Below are 26507 nucleotides of genomic sequence, written 5' to 3' on the forward strand. Positions count from 1 at the left end.
GAAGGGCTGTAAAATTATTCAAGAAGGGCTGTAAAGAAAAGCCTAGGAATTATAGACCAGTAGGTTATTTGAGAAGATTCTGAGAGATAAGATATAGACACATTAGGAGAGACAGGGTTTGATTAGTAGTCAGCATGGCTTTGAGAGCAGGAAATCATGCCTCACAAATTTGTTAGAGTTCTTTGATGAAGTGACCATGAAGGTTGATGAGGGCAGGGTGGTAGATGTAGTCTACATGGATTTCAGTAAGACTTTTGATAAGGTTCCACATGGTAGGCTGCTCTGGAAGGTTAGATCGCATGGAATCCAGGGCAAACTGGGATACAAAATTGGCTTGATGGTCAGAAGCAGAGGGTAATAGTGGACAGATGCTTGTTGGACTGGAGGACTGTGACCAGTGGAGTGCCTCAGGGTGATGGGCCCATTACGGTTTGTTCTCTATTGCAATGACTTGGATGAGAATGTACAAGACATGATTAGTAAGTTTGCAGATGACACAAAAATAGGCGGTATCACAGGCAGGCAGGAAGGTTATCAGAAATTGCAGCAGGACCTTGATCAGCTGGGGAAGTGGACAGAGAAATAGCAAATGGAGTTTAATATAGATAAGTGAGATCTTGGAAAGTCAAATCAAGGTAGGAGTCTCATGGTGAATAGTAGAGCCTTACAGAGTGTAGTGGAACAGAGGGATCTTGGAGTTCAGGTTCACAGTTCTCTGAAAGTGGAGCCACAGGTAAACAGGGCAGTGAAGGAGACTTTTGGCACACTGACCTTCATTAGTCAGGGCACTGAGTATAGAAGATGGGAAGTTATGTTGCAGTTATACAGGATGTTGGTGAGGCTCACTTGGAGTATTGTGTTCAGTTTTGGTCACCTTGCCATAGGAAGGATGTTATTAATCTGAAAGAGTGCCGAAGAAATTTACAAGGATGTTGTCTTGACTCAATGGTCTGAGTTATAGGAAGAGGTTGGACAAGCTAGGACATTTTTCTTTAGAGTGTAGGAGACTGAGGGGGGACCTTACAGAAATGTATAAAATCACAAGAGGCATGATACGGTGTATGCACTCAGTCTTTTTCCCAGGGTTGAGGAATCGAGGACTAGAAGGCATCAGTTCAAGGCTAGAGGGGAAAGAATAAAAGGGAACCTGAAAGGCAACATTTTTACACAGAGGGTGGTATGCATCTGGAATGAGTTGCCAGCAGAAATGGTTGAGGCTGGTATATTAGCAACATTTAAAAGGCATTTAGACAAATACATGGATATGAAAAGATTAGAAGGATATGGGCCAAATGCAGGGAAATGGGGTTAGAATGGACGGACACTTTGGTCGGCATGAACCATGCCAAAGGGCCTGTCTCCGTGCAGTAGGACTCCCTGATTCATGTGCAGTCATGAAAAATGTCCTTTGATTCTCATTTTGTGGCAGCTATCTGTCCTGCAAGGCTGGCTCTAATGAAGAGGTACAATTGGCTAACTCAGTCAGAGGTATATCTGCACTGAAAATGTGTTGCTGGAAAAGCGCAGCAGGTCAGGCAGCATCCAAAGAGCAGGAGAATCGACGTTTCGGGCATGAGCCCTTCTCCTGAAGAAGGGCTCATGACCGAATCGTCGATTCTCCTGCTCCTTGGATGCTGCCTGATCTGTTGCGCTTTTCCAGCAACACATTTTCTGCTCTGATCTCCAGCATCTGCAGTCCTCACTTTCTCCCAGAGGTATATCTGCACTTAAGTTTTAAAATCAGAAAGTCAGACTTGACATTAAACTCTGTTTGGTAGTGGCTTTGATACACTTTGCCATGGTGTTGAGGTTTGGACACTTATCAAGGTCCGACAACAATATCATATGAAACATAAGAACTAGGAGCAAGAGTAGGCCATCTGGCCCGTTGAGCCCATTCCACCATTCAATAAGATCACGGCTGATCTACTTGCGACCTCAGCTCCACTTACCCGCCTTCTCACAATAATGTTCAAAAAATTATCTATCTTAACTTTAAAAACATTCAATGAGGAAGCCTCACTACTTCATTGGGCAGGAAATTCCACAGATTCACAACCCTCTGGGTGAAGAAGTCGCTCCGCAATTTGGTCCTAAATCTGTTCCCACTAATTCTGAGGTAATATCCTCTTAACCTAATTTCATCAGCCAGTGGAAACATCCTCTCCACTTCTATCTTATCTATTCCCTTCATAATTTTATTTGTTTCTACAAGATCCCACCTCATTCTTCTAAATTCCAATGAATATAATCCCAATCTAGTCAGTCTCTCCTCATAAGCCAATCCCCTCAACTCTGCAATCAACCTGGTGAACCTCCTTTGCACCCCCTCTAGGGCCAGTATATCCCTTCTCAAGTAAGGAGATCAACACTGCACATAATAGTCCAGGTGTGGCCTCACCAGCACTGATACAGCTGCAATATAACTTCCCTGCTTTTAAACTCAATCCCCCTAGCAAAAAGGATAAAATTCCATTTGCCTTCTTAATTAACTATTACACCTGCAGACCAACCTTCTGCGAACTGATCCTGTACATCGAGACAGGAAGAATTAATGATCTCATAGTTAGGAATCCTTTTGAAAGGAGCATCTCAGTATGGTTGAATTTAGAATACAGATGTTAAGTGCAAAGATAAAACCTAATACCAGGGTCCTGTGCTTAAATCAAGACTACACTGGGATGAGGGAGGAGTTGGCTAAAGTAGATTGGAAGCAAAGACTTTATGGTGGGTCAGTTGAAGAACAGTTCAGGATTTTCAAAGCAATTTTTCAGTGTTCAACAAAAGTATATACCAGTGAAAAGGAAGGACTGTAGGAAAAACAATAATCTGCCATGGGTGTCTAAGGAAATAAGGGAAGCTATCAAATTAAAAGAGAAGGCATACAAAGCAACAAAGACCAGCAGGAAACTAGAAGATTGGGAAAACTTTAAAGGTCAACAGAAAGCCATAAAAAAAGCTATAAAGAAAAGTAAGATGGAGTATGAGAGGAAACTAGCTCAGCATATAAAGACAGATAGCAAAAGCTTTGACAAATATATAGAAAACGAGAAAGAGTGGCTACGGCAAACTTTGGTCCTCTAAAAGATGAGAATGGAGATTTAGTAACGGGATATGAAGAAATGGCCGAGGTATGTTGCGTTGGTCTTCACAGTGGAGGACACGAATACCATGTCAGGAATTGACAAGGAGACAAAGGTATCACGAAAGAGGTACAAGCTAAAGGTGGATAAATCTCCTGGCCCTGATTAAATACACCTCAGGGTACTAAAAGAGATGGCGGGAGAAACAGCAAATGTCCTTGTGGTAATTTTTCAAACTTCGCAGGACCAGCAGATTGGAAAAAAGCAAATGTGACACCACTGTGTAAAAAAAAAAGGAGGTGGGCAAAAGATGCGGACTTACAGACCGGTTAGCTTAACTTCTGTAGTGGGAAAATGCTTTAATCTATTATCAAGGAAGAAATAGCAAGACATCTAAACAGAAATTGTCCCGTTGAGCAGATGCAGCATGGGTTCATGAAAGGCAGGTCATGCTTAACTACTCTACTGGAACTCTACGAAGACTTTACAAGCACAGTGGACAACAGGGATCCAGTAGATGTGGTGTATCTAAATTTACAAAGGCACTCGACAAGGTGCCACACAACAGGCTGCTGCATAAGGTAAAGCTACATGGCATTACAGGTATTGTATTAGTATGGATAGAGGATTGGTTAGCTAACAGAAAGCAAGAGTGGGGATAAATGACTGCTTTTCTGGTTAGCAATCAGTGGTGTGCCTCGGGGATCAGTTTTGGGACCGCAATTATTCACAATTTACATAAATGATTTGGAGTTTGGGACCACATGGAACCCTCCAACCACAAGGTATGAATTCAGATTTCTCCAGTTTCCTCATTTCCCCTCCCCCCACCTTGTCTCAGTCAGTTCCCTCAACTCAGCACCGCCTTCCTAACCTGCAATCTCCTTACTGACCTCTCCGCCCCCACCCCACTCCGGCCTATCACCCTCACCTTGACCTCCTTCCACCTATCCCACCTCCATCGCCCCTCCCCCAAGTCCCTCCTCCCTACCTTTTATCTCAGCCTGCTTGGCTACTCTCTCTCATTCCTGATGAAGGGCTTATGCTCGAAACGCCGAATTCCCTATTCCTGAGATGCTGCCTAACCTGCTGTGCTTTAACCAGCAACACATTTTCAGCTGTGATCTCCAGCATCTGCAGACCTCATTTTTTACTACCACATGTAGTGTGTCAAAGTTTGGGAAAACACAAAGATGAGTAGGAGAGCAAAGTGTGCAGTAGTCTGTGAAACTTTGCAGAGGGACACAGATAGTTTAAATGAGTGGGCAAAGATCTGGCAGATGGAGTACAATGTTAATAAATGTGAAGTCATCATCTATGCTGTCTATAACCTTAAATTGAGGAGGAGAACAAGTGTTAATTTGAGCATCCTTCAAGACACAGATACAGCAAGAACAGAGGCTATGATAATCTCCATTCAGCCGAGAGGTGACAAACATTGAAATGGGGATCTATGAATGGAGGGATGTAGCAAGGTCAAGAAGCAAGATTGATGAACTGGCCTAATGGGATGAAAGAGCAAGGAAAGAAAACATTGTGCAAGCACTGAAATTGTGCCAGAAGTGAATTGTATCTGAAAACAGTTGTACTGGAATTATATCCTCTAATAGCATAAGAGGAAGATTTTACAACCTTTACTGAGAAGTAAGTAAGTAGATGCCATAGCTGGAATAGATTAGACAATGAAGTAAAGGCTATGGAACACTTGCAGAACACAACAGAAAAAAATCATTCTTGTGGCTGTCCAGTTTTGGTGGAGGCAATAAACTTGAGGACAAACTAAAACAAACAGGCAAAATAGAGGGAATTAGATATTCTGGGCTGAAAATGTGTTGCTGGAAACGTGCAGCAGGTCAGGCAGCATCCAAGGAACAGGGAGATTCGACGTTTCGGGCATAAGCCCTTCTTCAGGAATGGCTTCTTCAGCCATTCCTTAGATGCTGCCTGACCTGCTGCACTTTTCCAGCAACACATTTTCAGCTCTGATCTCCAGCATCTGCAGACCTCACTTTCTCCTCGAAGGAATTAGATATTCCTCAGTTCCAGACAAGGTGCATCCACCTCCGTCTCTCAGATGGATTTGAAAAAGTCAAAGAAAATATAAAGAACAAAGAACAGTACATCATGGAGCAGACCCTTCAGCCCACCAAAACTATGCCAATCCATGATACCTTAATAAAATAAAAGCCATCTGCCTCTATGCCATCTGTATTCCTTTATTCCCTGCCTATTCATGTCTCTGTCAAGATGCCCCTTAAATGTGGCTATTATATCCACTTCCACCACCTCCTGTGGCAACGCTTTTCAGGCACTTACCACCCGCTGTGTAAAAAAAATTCCCTCTCACATCACCAATTAGATTGCAATTAGAACTTAAGGCAAAGACAAGCTCATTGCTAGGTGTTTGATGAGCTGATATAGATGCCAAAGTGGACATACACAACTGAAAAAGTGATTTTGAAAATCGTTTTAGCTGTTTTGCCCACGTACTCATGAAACACAGAAAAGCTGACATAAAAGCTGCATTTTTGCAGCATGATACTCTTTCCAAAGGGAAATGCCTCTGAAGCCACACGAAAAAAAAACTGTAGATGCAGAAGGAATGCAACGGACACTAAACAAAGATATATATGGACTTAATGATGCTCCTAGCGTGGTACTTTTGGTGAGATCTATTCAGCCAAAAATAGGTGTGTTAACTAAAAAGTTATCCCATAGATCAGAGGATGTACATCTTGGGTGGTGTTGAATCAACACTTAGTATAATAGTGCATTGGAGGTACCGTATCTTCTTCCTCTATCTCATTGCAATAGTCCTCAATGACATCCTCTTCTATGCCTCCCTCGATAGTCAATGGAGATGCTTCGCTGGATTTCTGGGAATCTCCAATTGTAACAGTTTCTATGACAATCCCAGAATTCCTCATGGCCTGACAGATCAGGTTCTCATTGCCAGTCTCCCCCTCTGGAGGTAGCTCAGCGGAAGTCGGTGACTGTAGAAAAAAAAACAATATTGATCATCTCTTCAACAATCCAATGGGCTCTTCTGAAATGCACAGCATACCTACTAAGGGTCACTTCCAGGGCAACACAGGATTCGTGCAGGAAGTCAAATCAAGTCTGTTTTACAGCAGTGACTGCCATCTGTCATCTTCTGGCGTTTAAAGGTTCAAAACTTCTTTAAAAGGAGAAATGGGAACTAAGATAAATTAGCTACAGGGCAGGGTGGCAGATGGATGAAGAGAATCAGGTGGTAGGATGGAAGGTGGGTGAGGGGGAATGTGGTACTTGTGTATGTGAGGGAGTTAAGTGAGTGAGAAGGTAGAACAGATCAGGTATCTGAGGATTGGCAGAGTGTCCAGTGTTGGCATGGAGGGCTCAGGTCTCCCGCAAGGTGAAAGGGGGTGGGGGGGGGGTGGTTTGCAGTCAGATCCTTTGGAGGGGGATGGGGAAATCAGATTTTAACCTCTCCAATATTTCCTTGTTACCTGTTAGGGTGAGTAACTCCAAAGTCTCCAACTCTATATCAGAATTGGAGGGCAGTTTTGGATGGTTCCAGTCACCAGGCAATTGCCCATGAGAAGTTTGAACTTCCCTGGGAATTACCTCATAGCCTGAGTGGGAGAAATATTGACACATATCTTTCAAGGTGCATCCAGTAACTGACTGGAGACTGGAAGATCTAGGTCAATAAATACACATCTTTTGGAGAGAAGTAGGCTTTTGTAGTTCAGCTTTAGAATCAGCTGTTTCCCCCATAATGGGATTCAAAAATACTTGGAAGGTTTAAAGATGGTTATGGATGAGGAAGGCAATTCAGTCCATATTAGTTTGTTCATTCATTTGGATAGACTCTACATTCCCCTCAGTAGAATATCTGATTGCTGAGTTAAAGTTCCAGCATGTTCAGTTCCCCTGTGCTAGCCAGAAGCTCATTCCTGTCACCAGACTTACATCTAAATGTTATTAGTTTGAATCCTTATTCTATTATCACAACCTAACTTCAAAGTAATATTTCACAGATACGTTTTCAACACCTTTTATCAAAGTGCAACAGAATGTTGAATGAGATAGCCAGATGGTAGAATATAAATCAGAAACAGCTAGAATCAAACTGCATTTCGAACACATTAATCATTGCCAACTAGTGAGACATAAAGAAATGAAAGTATTGGGGGTAATAGTTGGCAGTGGCATGAGATTGGTGCCTATTGTCAGGGACCTGAGTTATGCAGAATGGAGGGAGCAACTCTGAAGCTTTTCAGCCTTGACAGAAGATATTTAAATGATGATACCCGACTCCTTAAGAGTCAAGGAGTGAATAATTTGCAAGGTATAAGCATATAAGAAATAAAGAGCTTGTTTAAAAAGGAGCCCACTTTGTACCTTTGTTTTGTTTTAAACTTATATAGTACGCTTTAAAATCTCAGGATATCCCATAACTCTTTACAGTCAAAGTAATACATTTTATGCACAGTCACTAATTTTAAAAAAGATTGAAAGTTACACATTTTAAACATTCACTTCCTCCATCACTGGTCCAACATATCTGTACTGTGCATTATCTACGTGATTTGCTGCAGCAGCTTCATTGACAGAACCTTCCAAATCCTTGACCTCTCCCACATAGATGATGAGGGCAGCAGGTATATAGGACCACCAGTACCTTCAAGGATTCCTCCAAATCACACACTACCCTGATTATTCCTTCATTCTTGGAGCTTCCTACCTAACACACCAGTAGTTCCACCGTACAGATTGCAACAATTCAAAAAGGTGGCTCACCATTACATTTTCAGTCTAAACATTTTAGAGATGTTGATTTAAGAATAAATGTGAGCTGCCACATCTCAGGGGTAACTTCCCTGCTCTTTGAAATGGTGTTATGCAATTATTTGGATCTGCCAGTGAGGACACACACAGGCCATGGTTTAACACATCAACATAAGACAAAACCTTGCACAGTGCAGAACCTCCATGTACCTGTACAGTAAAGTAAGCCTAACATTGGGCTCCATATTGATGCATGAAATCAACAATCCTCAGCCTCAAAAGTGAGAGTTTAGCCCAAGAAATGTGGCAACTTTTTACTAAGTATTCTATTTCTGGTTTCAATGGAGGAAGGTAAAAGAGGTGGTACAGATAACCAACAGGTAACTACCAAAGATAAATATTGAAAAGGAATGGTATTAAAAAATTAATGGGAGAAGAAATAGAAAAGTTAATCAGTGCAAGTCCTAAATACTGAAAGAGTTCAGCAGAAGAACTAACAAGAATTTTCTAACCTCCTTTAGAATTAGCCAAAGGAAATAACAGCAAACCTTAAGCAACAAAAGGGAATGGCATAAGGCAGGAAATTACAGGTAAATCATCATTCCCTTATCTGTAAGTAAACAAACTTAAAATTGAGAGGTTGTAATAATAATGGAGGTAAACTACATCTTATATAAATTTCCTCTTTATTATCTCCCTCTTTATTTAACAAGGGGAATATTTTGACTAAAGACATCAGAGCATGTTGGAAAAGTTTTACCTGTGGTTTCTGTTCAACCCCAGGATCCAAAGCCTGGCTCATATTATGGACCTGCAGCTCCTCGAAGTTTCCTTCAGAATTTGCCAGCACACTGATCACTGCTGTTGTTTCTGGGGAGTTTGATGTTGCTGTGGAAACCAGTTCCTCAATCTGTTTATTTACTGGAAGTTAAAAAGATAAGGATCGGGGACCAAGAATAAGAAAACACTTGTTGTGCTTAGATCACTTGAATGCTTAGCTGCAAACACAAGGCTCCCCACACTACTTTTCTCAACAGCTGGTGATGTGAAGATGGTTTCTATGTGTGGGGCATGGAACATTGGGCCAATAATAATTTACTCTCTCTCCTGCAGTGTCACAAAACAAGGGAGCTGATAGTTTTCTAGTATTTCCTCAATAGCCTGGACTTCACGAGTAGAAGGGGATGGTCATCCCCTGAGACTGCAGCTAAGTGACCTAAACAGTTTCTTTTTCATTCCATCCCTTTTCTCATTAGGATATTAGAAGTTCTGCTTAGTATTGCTCAGACTGGAAGGATCATAGGTACAGGAAGAGATCATTCAGCCACTTGAGCTAGTTCTGCCACTTAGTTAGATCATGACTGATGTGTATCTCAACTTTGCCCACTCAACCTGATTCGAGAACAGGTACTATCTTGCTGAACAAAACCGCATTAGTATACACAATCTATTAACCTCAGTTTCGGCATTTCCGATTGGTCTGTGAAGCTTTTGCCAGCTTCCTAGCCCCCCCCACCCCAATCCAACTACATCCACAAAATGTGAAAAACTGAAAAAGATAACTCAAATTCCTCCACACTTTCAGCAATGAAGTCATTCTGACATCATCTCTGAATGGCCTAGCTCCAATTTTAAAATTATGCCCCTTATATTAGATTCCACCAGAAAAAGAAATACTTCCTCTGAAGTCTCCTTTAGTCATTTTAAACCTATCAATTTCGATCTTCATTCTTCTAAACTTAAGGGAATACAGTTCAAGTTTATGCAAACTGCCCTCATAACTGTGCCCTTCCAATTCCAGTGACATTGGAGTGAATATACACTGCCATTTCTCCAAGGCCCTTGCCCAACATTGAACGTTTACTCCCTCTGGGGTTGAATCAGAGTTCTGAACACCTAACGAGAACAGAACATCTCTCCTTTTGTACTCCAGCCACTTAAGAGCAAAGCCTCCAACGGCCTTTCTAACTATAATCTATGATTAAACACTCCGTCCCAATGGAGGAGTCTTATCATCCAGGTCCCTTTCAAGTCATCTGTAACCATGACTTTTATAGACGCAGAATTTCTTCTAGTCTATATTTAAAACCATCTCAATCAAACATTTAAGCATGCCAAGACTTATTAACAAATCATGTTATAGAACACATGGTCAATCAGTACCTTCCTGAGTCTCAGCTTTATTTGCTGGTGCAGGCTCTTCCTGGTAGGATGTTGAACCAAGTTTCATTTGCTGGAATTTGACTTTTTCTGTACAGGGGGTGATAGCCTTCATATGGCGAGTGAGTGCTCCAGACTCCCGGAAACTCATCCCACACATCCGGCATTTGTACGGTCGCTCATCTGGGGATACACCATAACAGCTGTTAAAGCTCCAAACTAAACTCTGATAACTCCTCAAACACAGGTATCTGCTGAACATTCACAACCTCGCCCGAAGACTGTGATTTTATGTCACTCAGTTAAGGCATCTTGAAGCATTTTAAATTAAGAACAAATAAATAAATAAATCAGATATCATCTACTTTAATGAAGAGAGCGCCAGTTCTTATTTCATTAGAAACCCAAATGTAATTATTCCAGATTCACAATATGTTGGGGTACATTATCACAAAGCAGCTAACCCAACTGAATTACTTCCATATAAAGTGGTGGAGATTTCCTCACAATGGACATGGGAGAATTAGAATTACACAGGGGATTAAGTCTTTTTAGCAGAGTGTATATATAAAATTACACAGTGGAAAATGAAGCACAAAGCAACACTTGGGATTAATCCGTTTAAAGAGGAGTTATACTGCCAGGCAGCTTGACGGAAATCATTAGAAAGCAGCATTGGGTGCTGTTCAACTTGTGAATTTGGAAAATTGCAGATCTTTCAGTACCAGCAGGACATTGGTGTGCATGTGCAGTGGGGTGGGAGGTGGAGAAAGTGAGAGAGAGAGAGAGATGGGGGTGGGGAGCACTCAGGACATTATAAATAAGTCACATGCACAGGCAGTCTCAGCAAGGATCAGAGAAAAGTGCCTTCATTATCCAGTAAAGTGGAGATTTAATAACAGCCAATGATAATATAAAGGAAGGACAGAGGCTAAGCAACTGCTCATTGAAACTTAAACTGACTACAGTCAAACTTAATGACCTTGTCTGGTTTTTCTCACCTGTGTGCCGTCGATTGTGTCTAACTAAAGATCCCTTTGTTCGAAATGCCATCCCACAAATCTTGCATTTGAAAGCCTTCTTGTCACTGTGGGTAACCATGTGTGCCTTTAGGATGACAGCCTGCAAGCACAGCATCAGATCCTCTGAAAACAAATTCATGCCTGCCAGATTCAAACTACTGTCTTTTACACACACACACACAGTAGGTATATAGAGATATTTCTTTTAATCAGTTCAAATTACCTGTGCACCTTTAACTTCTGAGCTAATATTTCTGATATTGTAGGAGAAAATAATCCCAGTTACTATATCAATGAGTTGCTAATTAATTCTTTATTAACTGACAGTACTAATTCCCATAAACGGAGGAGCTTTTTTTGGAGAGGATGGGCTGGGGGGGGGGTTCCAAAACTTTAACTTCTGCATGCCCGACATATCAAGGCATCTATGTTACTCAGAGGTCACAAGTAACAGGGACACACACCTGGCTACAAAAGATCAAACTTTTTTTATAAGTGTTACACATTGAATAGTTTTTAAATGACAACATTTTGATTGTTTGTTTTTAGAAAAAGATGTCATTCATTTATCCCTGACCACACTATTCTTTCACAATCCACCATTCTTCAGGCAAATACAATCTGTCAATGTCATTGAACCAACTGTTAAATGATATACAAGTACTGCACAGAACAATTCTCTTATACTAGTCTCAAAGGTTTGTTAAACCTAAATGAAGTTGGAATTTTGGAAAGAAAACTAGGTTAAAACCCCACATGTATACTCACCTAACATTTGACAAATGGCTTATTCTACTTCATGTACATTTTATTCACCTTTCAGTTTTGCTACCATATATTTTGCATTTACAACCCCTCTCCATATATTAAGTAATTAACCGACCGTTTTAAAGGTCTTTTCGCAGACTTGACATATGAATCGTCCTTCATCTGTTAGAATTATTTCATATTTCTTCTTCTCAGCCCCACTCTCTTCTTCCATGCCTTTCTGACTACTGTTGCCATCAATTCCATCACTAGTGGGCTGCTCACTCTGATGTGGCTGAGGGTAGTCCTGTAATTGGTCCTCCGAAACCTGACATGTTTTGTTGCTTCCATCATCTGAAAATAAGATTATAAAGAAATGAGGCCCAGAATTACAGTGATTAGATTAGATTAGATTCCCTACAGTGCGGAAACAGGCCCTTCAGCCCAATAAGTCCACACCAACCTTCCGAAGAAGTGCCCACCCAGACACAACTCTCTCTGACGAATGCCCCTAACACTATGGGCAATTTAGCATGGCCAATTCATCTGACCTGCACATCTTTGGATTGTTGGAGGAAACCAAAACACCCGGAGGAAACCCACGCAAACACAGGGAGAACGCGCAAACTCCACACAGACAGTTGCCCGAGGCTTGAATCGAACTTGGGACCCTAGTGCGGTGAGGCAGCAGTGCTAACCACTGAGCCACTGTGCTGCCCCAGTGATCCAGACCAATGGTGACTCATAACTCTGGAGTGTTCAAAGTCTAGATATCATAAAAAAGTCTCAAGCAATTAGGCCCAAAAGCCCAAACTTTAAAAACACAAGTTGTGGTGGGTACTTGCATAGGGTGATGATTTTGATCTGGAATCTCTGTTCAATGTCTAAATGGGTTAATGGGCTCTCTGCTGGTCCCAGGCAAAATGAGCTTACCCAATTTTTGTTATTATAACTCCAGCTGATGTTATTGCTGAACAAGTCAGATCCCAGATTGAAACATGGCATGATAGATCATATTGTTTTTGTTTTGATTTTAACAAAGTGATCTCTCGTTGAAACAGGGACAGAATGCTGCAGATTATGCTTTAACAATAAAACATAAGTTTATGACAAAAAATGAAGATAAATATAATAAATTAAACTATTTTTAAACTCACAGTAAAAGTATAACCCCATTAATCCCAAAACACTCCTTTAAACGTTTAGAAGAAAAACAAATTTTTATTTCCTAAACACATCTTGTAATGCTCCAAAACACCACTTGTACAATATTCACTCCAGAGTCTCTGTCTCTTAACACTTTGAAAGTTTTAAGTTACTTTGACTTTAACTTACAGAGCAGAGCTACCAATAGCTTCTTCCTGTAGCTATGATACGCCTGATCTTACAAGCACTCACCTTTAAGTAACCTCTTCAGGGTTTTATCTCAACACTTCTCATCTAATATTGTCACTCACTGTTTACTCTAAGGTAACACGATATACTTGGCTTTTCAGGAATTCATGTCAATGCAAACTTCTTCATCAAAGAACTTTACAGGACCAAAACACAAAATGAAACTGAAAAGAAATTCTTGTCACTAGGTGTTTTCTTTAAGTTTAAAAAAAACTTCCAATCTTCTAAACTGCAGTTTGTTTATCTTGTTCAAACCAATATATGCAAAAACCTATTAATCCAAAGCCAAACATCAAAACTTGTTTTTAAAATAAAAATCACTGTGGCTCCAGGAATGCTTACAAGTTCATTATTAACTCCAGACATACAAAAAAACCCCATAAGCTACTCAAAAGCCAAAAGCCCAAAATTACAATAAATGACATTAAAACTATATGTATATGACACTGTTTACATCACATTGTGCATCTTGAATGATATTACAAAGCTGCACTTAATGAGCCAAATCATTAACAAAGCACACAGGACAGTTGCAGTTCAAAGCACTCTCCTGATATTGGGATTAAGAAGCAGTAGTGGCATATTATAATGGGAGCTATAGTCTGCATTAAAGCCATGACCTGACCTGAAAGTGCTTGGTTCCAGCACTGGATACCTGAAATAAAAATTAGTCTAAATCACACAGCTGACACCTGGCCCCCCACCAGGATGAAAATATACAGTACTGTACCTCAAAAAAAACTTCTGGAATTCCTCACCTGACTGTGATTTGTTGTTTGCTTCAGGCTGTGATAAGGAAGCCACAACCAACTGTGTGAGAGTAATCGCTGAGTCCAAGGACACTGATTCCTGGAAACAGATGGGTGAAGAGTTTTAAGAGGCACACTGGCTCCAAGTTGGCAGAACCTGCCTCAGCTCCACAAATGTTTCACCTACCATTAGAAAGACAATGCAAATAAAGCAAAAAGACTATCCACAGCCCCATCAAATTTAAACGGGACCTTTCTCCATGGGTTAAATCCCTTCCCAGTGGGGGAGTCTGATCATCCATGTCCCTTTCAAGTCTTTCAAACTTATCCAATGCTTTGTTTTATCGTATTTCCAAGTGGGTGGGAGGTGGGTTGGGGGTTAGTGATAACAGGAAGGAAGAGAGACAGAGGAAAATTGAAAAGGGGAAAGAATAGGAAGGGAAGATAAAGTCCACATGAAAAGGAAAGGGAAAAGGAAGAAAAAGTGAAAGAAAAAATGATATAATACCATTCACAACCTTAGCACAGTGCAAAATATTGCACAATTACAAAAGTCACTGTAGTAGTGTAAGAATAATATAAGGGGTGATAGAGTTACAGGCAGGGCGACAAGAAAGGAGTAGCACAGAAACAAAGGAAGCAGGCAAGAGAAACAGATCACAGATAAAATTCCAATATTTGAGATGAGAAGCAATAATTACCTTGGGAGTTGCTTGGTTGACAGGTAGATGGTCAGAGTCACCAGTGGACAAAGCCTGGATCCGCTGGCATGTTTTCTGTAATTTGTGCGTAATGAAAGTCTCCAGGTTGCAAAACTCGGTCTGACAACGACCACACTTATGGACATCATGCTCCTCTGCAAGGAAGATCCCAGAGTTGGAACAGCAAATGTATTACCACTCTCATGCCCATGTCCCACCCCCATCCAACTCACAGACAAATAATATTCAACTGAAACCAATGGATTTTTGTTAAATAGTAATGGCAAAGGAAACAAAATAAGGGCACGTAAACAGAGCTGAGGTACAGTTCACCTTTCATCAGACAGGTAGAATAGACTTGAGGCCAGTTAGTCTTACCTCAGATATTACTGCATAAGTGGTTAAAACAGAGCTAGTCAGTATGTGGTCTAAAAGGTTGGAGTAATTCTATGTAATTCTTTGAAAGAGTAAATGACCCACCAAGATAAATAGGTTGGAAATTGTTGATTTAAAATAATGCTTGAAAATCTGTAAGATAATTTACAAGACTCTAACTGTAAAGGTCACAAATATGAAAGGGAATGTGGCCATATGAATAGACAAATTGTTTAAAGAACAGAAAGTAAAGGACAGGGGAAAGTGAAGAGTCTCAAACTAGAAAAATATTGTGTATGTTCCACAGAGGTTGTATGAGAGCTCTTCTTCATTACAAATACAAAAAAAACTCTGAACTTGAGGACTAGAGACACCACATTGAAATGAGCTTATGCTTGTAAACTGGAAGGCACTGCAGATTTTGATGATTATGAAAGACATAGATGGACCAGCAGGTAAGTGTCAGAAGAAGCTCACTGCATAGAGTATCAAGGTCAATCATTCTGAAAGTACTGACAGTTTAAAAGGCAAGAACTGAGGATTTTCATTACTGTTAAATCAAAAGTGAGGTAATTTTTATAAAAATTCATTCACAGCTTCAGACATCAGTGAGATAAAGTGGCTGCTACTTTTGCATTAATTTCAAAAAACACCTCCATTGGGTTGCAAATTACTTAGAATGTTCCAGGAACCTCATTAAATTGATCCTGATGATTAAGAAGATATTTTATACCATTGGCAGAGCAATTAACAAAGTGATAGAAGAGATAGCAAGAAATGTGACAAGCAAATCATTTGCAATATTGTAGATTTGATTCAAGGTAACAAAATCACGGACGGAATGTATTTATACTAAACTTTCCAGTGCTTAGCTGTTATGTGTATTGGATAACAAGCAGTCAGATTGGATGAAACATGTACAGTGTTTGGTCTCAAGTGAAACAGTCAGTTGTTTTAGTTGGAAAGTTTGGTGGATTTTTTTGTTCCTGGTTTGCATTTGGTTCAATTGTTGAAATGAGAGTAGATAATGGATAGTATACAAGTGAATTAAACTAATCATAATCTAAATAAACCCGACTCAGTTAGTAAATAAACATCATCTTCACAATTGAAGGCTCATTGAAACAGGATTTTTATCACCATGTTACTTATTAAAAAGCTTTGTCTATCCTGTACAACTACACAGCTTCTTTCACTTCATAAAATTGAGCTTATATACATCCCTTCACTATTTTCCATACCACTCCTTCATTCCAGTTCTGCCTGTTCCTAATAACCAGCTGGCCCAGTCATTCACCAAATGCATCTTCCATGAATGTGACTGCAATGCAGAATCTTGTCCTCTCAGCAACATTCAACACAGGCAATTATTCTACTTTTCACCTCTCCCTTCACTATCGCTTTAAAATCCTAAATGTATAAATCATATAATTACTCCTCCCTGCCATAACAAAGTCAGACAACCCTGCAAACTATACAAACTCTACTCTCTCAATTTGAGCTTTGTAGGCACTCTTCCTAATGTTCCACTCTTAGAAGAGAATAAAGGGACAATTCCAGTTTAGCGAAAATTGAGAGAGATGGACATAGCCATTCCCTGGAGAGTCATACTAGCTCTTGCCTTAATCTCAAAGATAATAACTTTTCTTTTAAAAGGTAATTCAAACTCACAGCAATCAACCAAATTATGCCACCAGGTTTCATATTTAAACAACTTTTACCGTTTGGGTGTTAACCGGGTATATTTTGCAAACACTTATTCTTTAAACACAAAAGTACACTCTTTATTACATTGTTACTTGCACCTAAAGAGGCCTCAATACCATACAGGATATTGAGGGCTGTCACATCTCCTGGGACAAAAGCAAGGTGTGCCACAGGTCTCAGGAATTCAGCATGTCTCCTCAGTACTCAATATATGAGGTATCTTGGAATCCTCCTACTAGCATCCAACAAGGCAAACTTAGAAGCCTCTTTAAGGATTCTAATTCAAGCATGGCAGTTCAGTGATACCAGAATCATAAAACACCCCTTTTTTTGATAACTTTTTTGCAGAGCCTTAGAGCCTGTGTCATATTCTCTCTCAGCTTCTCAAAGCTGGACCTACAAACTAACTAAGACTGCAGGCGTGCAGAATCAGAATTGAAAAGTAAGGTGCTGGAAAAGCACAACAGATCAGGCAGCATCCGAGGAGCACAAGAATCAACATTTCGAGCAGTAGCCCTTCATCAGGAATGTGGGAGAGGAGAAGGAGCTGAGAGATAAATCAGAAAGTGGGGGTGGGATGGGGGTAGGTAGCTGGGAAGGTATTAGGTAGATGCAAGTGGCGGGGGTGATAGTGATAGGTCAGAGGGGAGGGTGGAGCGGATAAGAAATTCAACCACACAGCATCAACGTCAACTTCACAAGTTTCCTTATCTCCCCTTCCCCACTTCATCCCAGACCCAAACCTCCTACTCGGCACTGCCCTCTTGATCTATCCTATCTGTCCATCTTCCTTTCCATCTATCCACTCCGACCTATCACTTTCACCCCCCTACCTACATATACTCATTGCCTTTATAGCTACATTACCCCTCTTCCCCACCCTCTTATTGATTTTCCAGCCCCTGCCACCTCCCTTCCCCCCCCCCACACACACATTCTTGATGAAGGGGTTATGCATGAAATGTCGATTGTTCTGCTCTTTGGATGCTGCCTGACCTGCTGTGCTTTTCCAGCACCTCACTTTTTGACCCAAGAACTAACTACAAATGGTGGAAGCTTTCTCTCCCTACTCTCTTCTAAGCTTTTCCAACTCCAAATGTAAAACTCTGTGTCTTAAAAAAAATCACAAATAAACAAGAGTATCTCTCTGAAATGTCCCAGATGGAGATCTCATCTAATTAACCTCACTTTCCAAAACATGCCCTTTGATCTGAAAAGGATGGTCACGTTAAGAATTTCCCTATATTTACCATTTGCTTTCCAACCTTCCTTTGATTTGGGAAATGATATGAATAATTTAAACCTCTTAAAAAGAGGTTTATCAAATTGTCTCCACCATACTTAGAAAGGGCTGTCTCACTGTTCAGTATTTTCCCACTTCCCTTACTCAATAAATACAGGACACCCTTTAAATTGAAATTACTTTAAGCATGTTTACCATCCTTCCAAACAAGGTGCTTCTATTATCTCATCTTTAAAAATTTCAATGCACAAACACAAAATTACATTTGTACAACATATGAATCATGGAATTAGACATTTTTACAACAATAGCCCAGCCCTCCTCCAGTAACATTCACTCCTAGTTTCTAGAACATTGTTAAAAGCTGTTTCACAACCTTTAACTGGTTACAATCCCAATCTTGTATTGATCTATTCCTTGAATCTTATCTAATAACAGGGAGGTGATATTATTGCTAGACTATTAATCCAGAAACTCAGCTCATGCTTGGACACCATGGCAGATGGTAGAATTTGAATTCAATAAAGATTCTGGAATTAAGAGTTTAATGATGACCATAAAACTATTGTCAATTGTTGGAAATATTCACCTGGTTCACTAATAATTTTTAGGGAAGGAAATCTGTCATCCTTATTTGGTCTGACTTACATGTGACTCCAGACCCACAGTAATGTGATTGGCTCTTGGGGAACTGTCCCCTGGGCAATTGGGGATGGGCTATAAATGCTGGCCCAGTCCTTGATGTCCACATTCAGTGAGTGAATTTTAAAAAAACCTTCACCACTGTGAAGCAATTGAAGCATTTCAGTATATTAGGAGGTATCACAAGTAAAGGTTGTGCAAGAAATTTCTATATAACACCTCACAGGGAAGCTATCAAACAAAATTTGATACGAAGTCACACAAGGTGACATAAGGAAATATGATCAAAATCTTGATTTTAAGGAGTACCTTAATGGAGAAGAAAGCAGATTTAAGGAGGAAATTCCTACTGGATCCTAGCAAGTGAAGACACCATATCAACAGTAGGATAAAAAAGGAGGTGGGAAATGCCCAACAAGCTATATTTACAGGAATATAGATATCTACAAGGGTTTTGGATGGAGGAGAAATAGTAAGGAATGAGGCTGTTGACAGATTTGAGAGTAAGGATATGAATTCATTCAAAGCATTGACAGACAGAAACTAATGTAGGTCAGCTCATAAATGAATTTTAATTCTTGATCAGAACCACAAAGCAACCGGTGGCAACAGATGATGGAAGCCTGCTAGTGAGATACCACCCTCCAAGAAAAGCCATCTGTTAAAATTGACTGTAGTAACTCAAGTGAGACAGATAGCAAAAATAAAATCATTGCTATTGGCAATACAAAGTAGGCACCTGTCTCAGTAAGAATAAACTATCTTTGAAGGAGGGGAACACAAACCAAAATGGTGTTTCTCCCCAATGTTGGTTGCTGACCTGTTGAGTACACCAGCATTTCGTTTTTCTATTTACAATAAATGTTTTTAAGTAGAACAGTAATTTATTGTCATTTGTATTTTTCACAACAACGTGAAAAGTATGGAAGTCGCCATATTCCAGCGCCATTTTAATAACAAATTATATGTATTTTTTTTAAAAAGAAAAAACTAAGACAAAGTCCATCTTAGTTCAATTCATAACTCCAGGGCTCCTAAACTCAAGGAAACTGAATACTAAAGCTGCCGTAAGGAATCCAGGCCACTGCCAAAGCCGCTCCAAGGAATCTCAGGTCAGGCTGGACCCACCAAAAGATGCTGCAGAAGCCGCCATAAGGAATCCTGGACCCACCTCATCACGGAAGCTGCCTCCAAAGCAGCCCACCATGTCGTAGGATCTAATAGGATGCAGCTGCAATGGCCATGAGGAATGATCAGATCCACACCACATTCTGTGCTGCAGCAGCCTCTTGAAACCTCCTTCCTCCCCAAAACTGCCAAAAGAATGTATGTTGAATTTTGATGTTAGAAAATAATAACAAAAAGGGAATCAGCAGGTCTAGTGATCAGAAGCAAATGGGGTCAGGAGCATGAACATTTCCTACATCTTGGGACTTACTTGTGCTCTGGGTTGCCTTATAAATCTTAGCCCAATATTCTTCAAATAACTTTGCTCTATTTTTTAATGAAATGGAAGAGGGGTCAGTGATTTAATGCCTTATTCCAAAGACAGCATCTATGGCAATGTTTCATTTCCTCAGAACAGCATGAAAATGTCAGATAGGTAATGCAGTTAAGTCTTTAGAGCGTTATTTAAACTCACAACATTCCAATTTAGGGGTCAGGTCCTACCATCGAGTCAAATTTTATATATTTCCGACAATGGTCAGGTAACAATGAAAACCAAAGAAAGGACATACACTTCCATTAGCACCTTTCACGGAGTTAGGACTTCCCAAATACAGTACAACCAATAAAGTACTTTTGAAATTTTTACAATGTTGCAATGTGAGAAATATAGAATTCAATTCTGCACACAAGATCCTATAAATGTGATAAATGCCCTGAGTTAAGGATGTTGGTTGGCCAGAACACCACACAGAACTCCTCTGCTCTTTTAAAAAGTCGTACAGCATGGAAACAGACCCTTCGGTCCAACTACTCCATGCTGACCATGTTCCCAAATTAAACCAGTCCCACTTGCCTGCTTTTGTTCCATATCCCTCCAAACCTTTCTGTCTGAAAGTGAAGGCTAGAGGTCAGATTTACTTTGCATTTAAAGCAGGGCATCTCTGACAGCACATAATCCCCACTGTATTCCACTGGAATATCAGCCTGGAATGAGCCAAATCTCTAGATTTGGATTTGTCCATCAGACGCAGAAGCAACAGTGCTCCCACTAAGTCCCAGCAGACACTTAAAGCATAACTGAGTGTACTTAGTCTGTAGCTTTCAGACCACACAGTTTAATTGACATAAACTAGCACATCCAGAGTACAGACAGTAATTATTTATCTGTAAATCCAGCATCCCTGCCTTAAGGTCAGAAAATAACTTTTTTTGTAAAAACTTAATTTTTTTAGCCAGAATGATATATATATATATTCATGTCCCCAGCCACCGAACTGCTCTAGAGAAGATAGCTGATACATGCAGACAGGATTAAACTATAAAGATAAATGTTACTTTGGCGAAATGTCTCTTCAAAGCCATAAAGTTGAATTACTATTAAGTCAACAGTTAATTGACTCAATCACTGTTAGGCTACAAGCCAGATGCCATAATATAATGTTCATCCTACTTTCTAGTAATAAACACTATTTGAAGTCAAAAAGTGTGGCACTGGAAAAGCACATTCCTGATGAAGGGCTTATGCCTCAAACATCGATCCTCCTGCTCCTCAGATGGTGTCTGACCTGCTGCGCTTTTCCAGCACCACACTTTTTGACTCTGATCTCTAGCATCGGCAGTCCTCACTTTCTATTATTTGAAGTCAGTCACCTCTTGAGGAAATAAGGAATTTCAAATTAGCGATCAGCTCATCTCCACACTGTAAAAAACTGACATTTCCTGATACTTTCTTCGCATGCAGGAATTCAAGCCAAAGTAAGATTTTTGGATAAGAGGGCTGGGACAACTTGGTCACAGTACCAATTGTGAAACTTTGGAATTTTCTTCTTCAAAAGACAGCAGAAACAGAGTCTTTGAATTCCATTTTTTTAAGACAGAGGTCAATACATTCTCAATAAGCATAGGGTAGACAGAAATGAGTCATTAGGTCAGCCATCACCTTATTGAATAGCAAAGCAGGGCTGAGAACCAGGGGCCTACACCTCCTTCTAGTGCATATGTATAAAGTGCATTTCCATTCCCATTTTAAAATCATTTTTATTGATCTTGATGTATTATGGCTGGAAGGAATATTTTTGTCAAAGTCACAGATCTGAGCAATTCACAAGAATTACCAACATAAAGGAAAAACAATGTTTATATTATTTAAGGGGAGACTCCTTATTAGTTGGCAAATGGACTCCTTATTGGTATTGCTATGGATAATGAGCCAATTAATTGTGGCACATTTGCATCTACTAGAAGCTGCATATATTAATTAACAGGCCCTGATCTTTGGAAAGATAACATGTGCACCCTGTACTTATTTCAACACAACAATATAGGCGACAGCCATTCTCTGCTTCATTTTGCAGAGCAATGCTGGAGCAAAGTCAATCGTCTGGGCTAAAATTTTAAAAAAACATTTGATTGACTGCCTGCCATTATTAGTTAGCACATTTTTCATGGCAATGTCCCGAGTAATCAGAGTACAGTAGGCAACCAATCAGAACTTTCCTCTGATGCATTTTCCCTTGACTTTGGTAATTCTTGTGAATTATCCTAATCCGTGCAAGATGAAAAGCTTCAACAAATTGCATCATTTACAGAAATTCCTAAACTCTGTACTACCAAGTGGCTAGCCATATATTATTTTTAATTGATTTGCAGTGAATGAGATTAAATATTAAAACAATGGACATCTGGAAAGTTTAAGCAGCAGAAGATTGAAAACTAAGGTTCTCTAGCTCCACTGCTAGGAGTAGATTATAATTACAGAATGACAAGTATAAGCAGCTTTCATTAAGACACACTTGCCTTTATAGTGAGATTTTCACATCACTGGATGTTCAAAGCACTTTACAGCCAGAGAATTACTTTATGAGATGTAGTGCCATAATGTACCAGCTGATTTGCAGTCAGCAAACTCCCATAAAAAGAAAATAATGACCAGATAATGCTTTTTTCGCAATATTGATCAAATATTCACTAGGATGTCAGGGATCTCAGTTATTCTTCATAGAAAGCTTTTTTTTAATTCACTCATGGGAAATGGCCACTGCTGGCTGGACTAGTATTTGCACATCCCTATCCAGCGTTTAGATGGTGGCAAGATACCTTCTTGAATAGCAACAGTCTATTTGGTGTAGGCAGACCCACAATGCTTTTAGAAAAGGAGTTCCCAGATTTTGACCTAATGACATTGAAGGTACAGCAATAGGAAGATGTGTGGCTTACAGGGAAACTTGCAGGCAATGTTCTCAAATATCTGTTGCCCTTGCCCTTCGTAATAGCGACAGTCATACGTTTGGAAGATGCATTCTTAGGGGACTTGGTGAATTTCTGCAATGCAACTTGTAAATTGTATCATAGAATCCCTACAGTTTGGAAGCAGGCCATTCAGCCAGAGTCACTTGACCCTCTGAAGAGCATTTCCCATGGCTAATCCACCTAGCCTGCACTTCCCAGGATACTGTGCAATTTTGGCATGGCCAAACCACCTAACCTGCACATCTTTGGACTGTGGAAGGAAACCAACATAGACAGGGGGAGAATGTGCAAATTCCACACAGACAGTCACTCAAGGGTGGAATCAAACCAAGGTCCCTTACACTGAGACAGCAGTGTTAACCACTTAGCTGGTGTTTTATTTTGGAAATTTGCCATATCCTCTCCTCCTGGTCCATGCAACCACATCACTCCCTGTTACATCGTAAGTGATCATAAGTCCTTCAATTTGACAGTGACGCCAAATCAGGGGAGAGCAACTGCCCTGGGTCTTCATGTGACTGTTCTGATTTTTGGACACATAGGGCAGGTTGTCTCATGAGGTAATGGAATCTGGATGACAGGATTTGCTTCCTTTCCTTGTCTGCTGCCACTCGGCATCAATAAGACATGGGGTGCAAAAGACGAATGCAACCTGATGGAGAAGACATCAATGGGCAGCCAGCTCTTGCCAGATTTTCAAAACATTGCCCTTTACAAAAATGGCATCCACACTTGTGCCCTCGATAACAATGATGGATGGTCCAGAGGCCTGTCCTTGGACAAAAGCCTGTGGCTGCCGTCCCATTTGGTGCAAATGGGGGCCCAGGAGTTTCTTCTTGAAACTCGCACAAGACACTTACAAACACTCCCCTTCCACCTGCTGATCCATTTCATTTTCACCATTTGGGGAGGCAAAAAAAATTCCTTTGTCCATAGCTATCGCTCACTTGGCACATGTGCACTGTTGCTACTGAGTGTTGGGGGTGGAGAGATTGAATGTTTATGGGTGTGGTGCCAATCAAGCAGGCTGCTTTGTCCCAGATGGTGTCAAGTTTTGAACACTGTTGGATTGGAGCGGCACTCATCCAGGGAAGTTTTGAATTGAATTAAATTAGCTTTATTGTCACATGTACTCACAAGTTTAAAGAAAAATTTACAAATCATCACTTATGGTGACTTGTATCAGACAGTACTCCATCACACTGCTGACTTTTGTATTGCAGATGGTGGACAGACTTTGGGGATTCAGGTGGTTAGTTACTTGCTGTCTCATTTTGAACCTTTGAGTGCTCTTGTTGCCATGGTATTTATATGGCTAGTCCAGTTCAGCTTCTGATCAATGTAACTCCCAGGATGCCAATAATGGAGGATTCAGTTTTGCTGATACCATTCAATGTGACCGGGTGATGGTGAGATTCTCTATTAATGGAGATAACCGTTGCACGGCATATTTGTGGCATGAATGTTATTTGCTATTTGTCAGCCCAAACCTGGACATTGTTCAGGTCTTGCTGCATTTGTACATGAGGGAAGGTCATTGCTGAAGCAGCTGTAGGCAGTTGGACCTAGGGCTCTTGTGGCACAGGGGTAGTGTCTTAACTCTGAACCAGGAGGCCCAGGTTCAAATCCCACCTGCTCCAGATGCGCATAATAACATCGCGAACAGATTGATTCGAAAATATCCACTCTGTGGAACTCCTGCAATGCAGTCCAGGAGTTGAGACAACTGACATCCACCAACTGTAACCAGCTTCCTTTGTGCCAGGTACGATTCCAGAGTATTTTCTTCGCAATTCTCATGTACTCGAGTTTTGCTGGGGCACCTGCTGCTACACTGTCAAATACAGCCTTGATGTGAAAGGCAGTGACTCTCACCTTCCCTCTGGATTTCAGCTCCTTGGTCCATGTTTGAATCAAGGCTATAATAAAGTAACGAACTGAGTGGCCAGAGTGAAACCAAAACTAAACAACTGTGAGCAAGTTATTGCTCTACCAGTGCTTCATAGCACTACTGATGATCCCTTCACTGGTGGGAGTAGTAAATGGCCAGGTTGGTTTTGCCAATACTTTCTAACCAATCTGTTCAGAGATGCTATTACACACTGAAGGCAAGAATTCAACCCAGGCCCCCAGGTCTAGCAGTTCGGACACGATCACCATGCCACTAGAGCCCTCCAGGTTGTATTGTCCTATATTTTTTAAGTGCAAGACCCACCTAGGCAATTTTCCACATTGATGGATAGATGCCAGTGTTGTAGTTGTACTGGTGCAACTGAAACATACATTTCAATACTGTATTAATTGTGTTAATGGGCACTTTTGCATTCATCCAAACAGGAAGATAAAGCCATGGTATAACATTTCATCCAAAATGTAGTAAATTTAACAGTGCAATGTTCCCTATTATACATACAGGTATTAGCATTTATAATTTAAAAACTGACATGATAGGGAAAGTTACTTTATAGGCAGGAATACCACAGATGCAATATCCATTAAACATGCATTATAGCTATTCCTTCCCACATCCAAATAGTGAATCTGGAAGCAGAAACCATTGAGAGTGCAGATCTGATCTGAGAAGTTTCTGCCTTTAAGGTATGTTTTCATTGACAACTGCCATCATCCAAGTCTGACTGGTTGTGGCCAATATGACTGTATTCAGTCTCAAACACTCAATAAACATGATAAGTGGTATAGAGTAGTGATGGGAGGGGAACAGAGATGGACAAAGTACGATGTGATGAAATGTACAAATAATAACATGCTTCTCAAGGTACGAATGTGAAGTACTGCAACTGGAATCAATTGTAAATTAAAAAGCCAACGGACCCCCATTTCATGATTTGTATCCTGAATTTATCATATCAGTGGGGTAGAGACAGGGGATAAGTGAGGAGAGAGAAGGGGCAATGGAAGTGGGACATAGTTTGCGAGGGAGGAAAGTTGGGCATAAAAAGTATAATGAGTCCACGCTTTTTCCCACAAGGAGTATGCGGTTAGAAACTCGGCATGGGGGCTTGTTGGAGACGCTCGGAGACTGTTACTGAGAGTCGCCGGGTAACAGGATGAAGAGGCTCCCTCTTTAACAGACCGCCCTTTAACCTCCGGCCCTGCCAGACTGACCCTAGCCTTCACTAAGGCCTAACGCCTCAGATGTTCCACTGAAGCCAAGGTCAGGGCCTGTCCTGGAGCCTGAGCCAGGGTGTCACGTTACCTTCCTCCCCAACGCCACTCGGGGACACCACAGACTGCCTCTCTGCCGTATTCTCGGAATTCATCAGGACTTCCTCTCCCTTGTCGCAAGGACCACAAAATGGCGGTTTACGACCTGCCGCCAAAGGTGGAGCCAGCGGTGGAGCGGACACGCGTCACTGCGGCTGCGCAGACTGAGGCACGCTGGGAAATGTAGTTCACCCATTCATTGTGGAACAGAGAACAATTACTCAACACCAGGTTATAGCTAGCGACCTGATGAAGGAGTAGCGGTC

The 26507-nt window shown here is 40.7% G+C and overlaps 1 protein-coding gene across 1 annotated transcript in view; it reads right to left on the minus strand.

The window, feature by feature from the left end:
- e4f1 (E4F transcription factor 1) overlaps nucleotides 1-26345 on the minus strand; it is a 40026-nt gene extending 13681 nt beyond the window's left edge. The window contains exons 1-8 of the mRNA XM_060840283.1: nucleotides 26234-26345; nucleotides 14631-14785; nucleotides 13939-14029; nucleotides 11922-12139; nucleotides 11018-11138; nucleotides 10020-10199; nucleotides 8617-8777; nucleotides 5867-6076 (exon numbers count right to left, since the gene is read on the minus strand). Of these exons, the coding sequence (XP_060696266.1) occupies nucleotides 5867-6076; nucleotides 8617-8777; nucleotides 10020-10199; nucleotides 11018-11138; nucleotides 11922-12139; nucleotides 13939-14029; nucleotides 14631-14785; nucleotides 26234-26297 (1200 nt within the window). The 5' untranslated portion in view covers nucleotides 26298-26345. The remainder of the gene's footprint in view (nucleotides 1-5866; nucleotides 6077-8616; nucleotides 8778-10019; nucleotides 10200-11017; nucleotides 11139-11921; nucleotides 12140-13938; nucleotides 14030-14630; nucleotides 14786-26233) is intronic.
- Nucleotides 26346-26507: the final 162 nt, after the last annotated feature.

This window comes from Hemiscyllium ocellatum, chromosome 20, assembly GCF_020745735.1.
Source record: "Hemiscyllium ocellatum isolate sHemOce1 chromosome 20, sHemOce1.pat.X.cur, whole genome shotgun sequence".
NCBI classification, from domain to species: Eukaryota; Metazoa; Chordata; class Chondrichthyes; order Orectolobiformes; family Hemiscylliidae; genus Hemiscyllium; species Hemiscyllium ocellatum.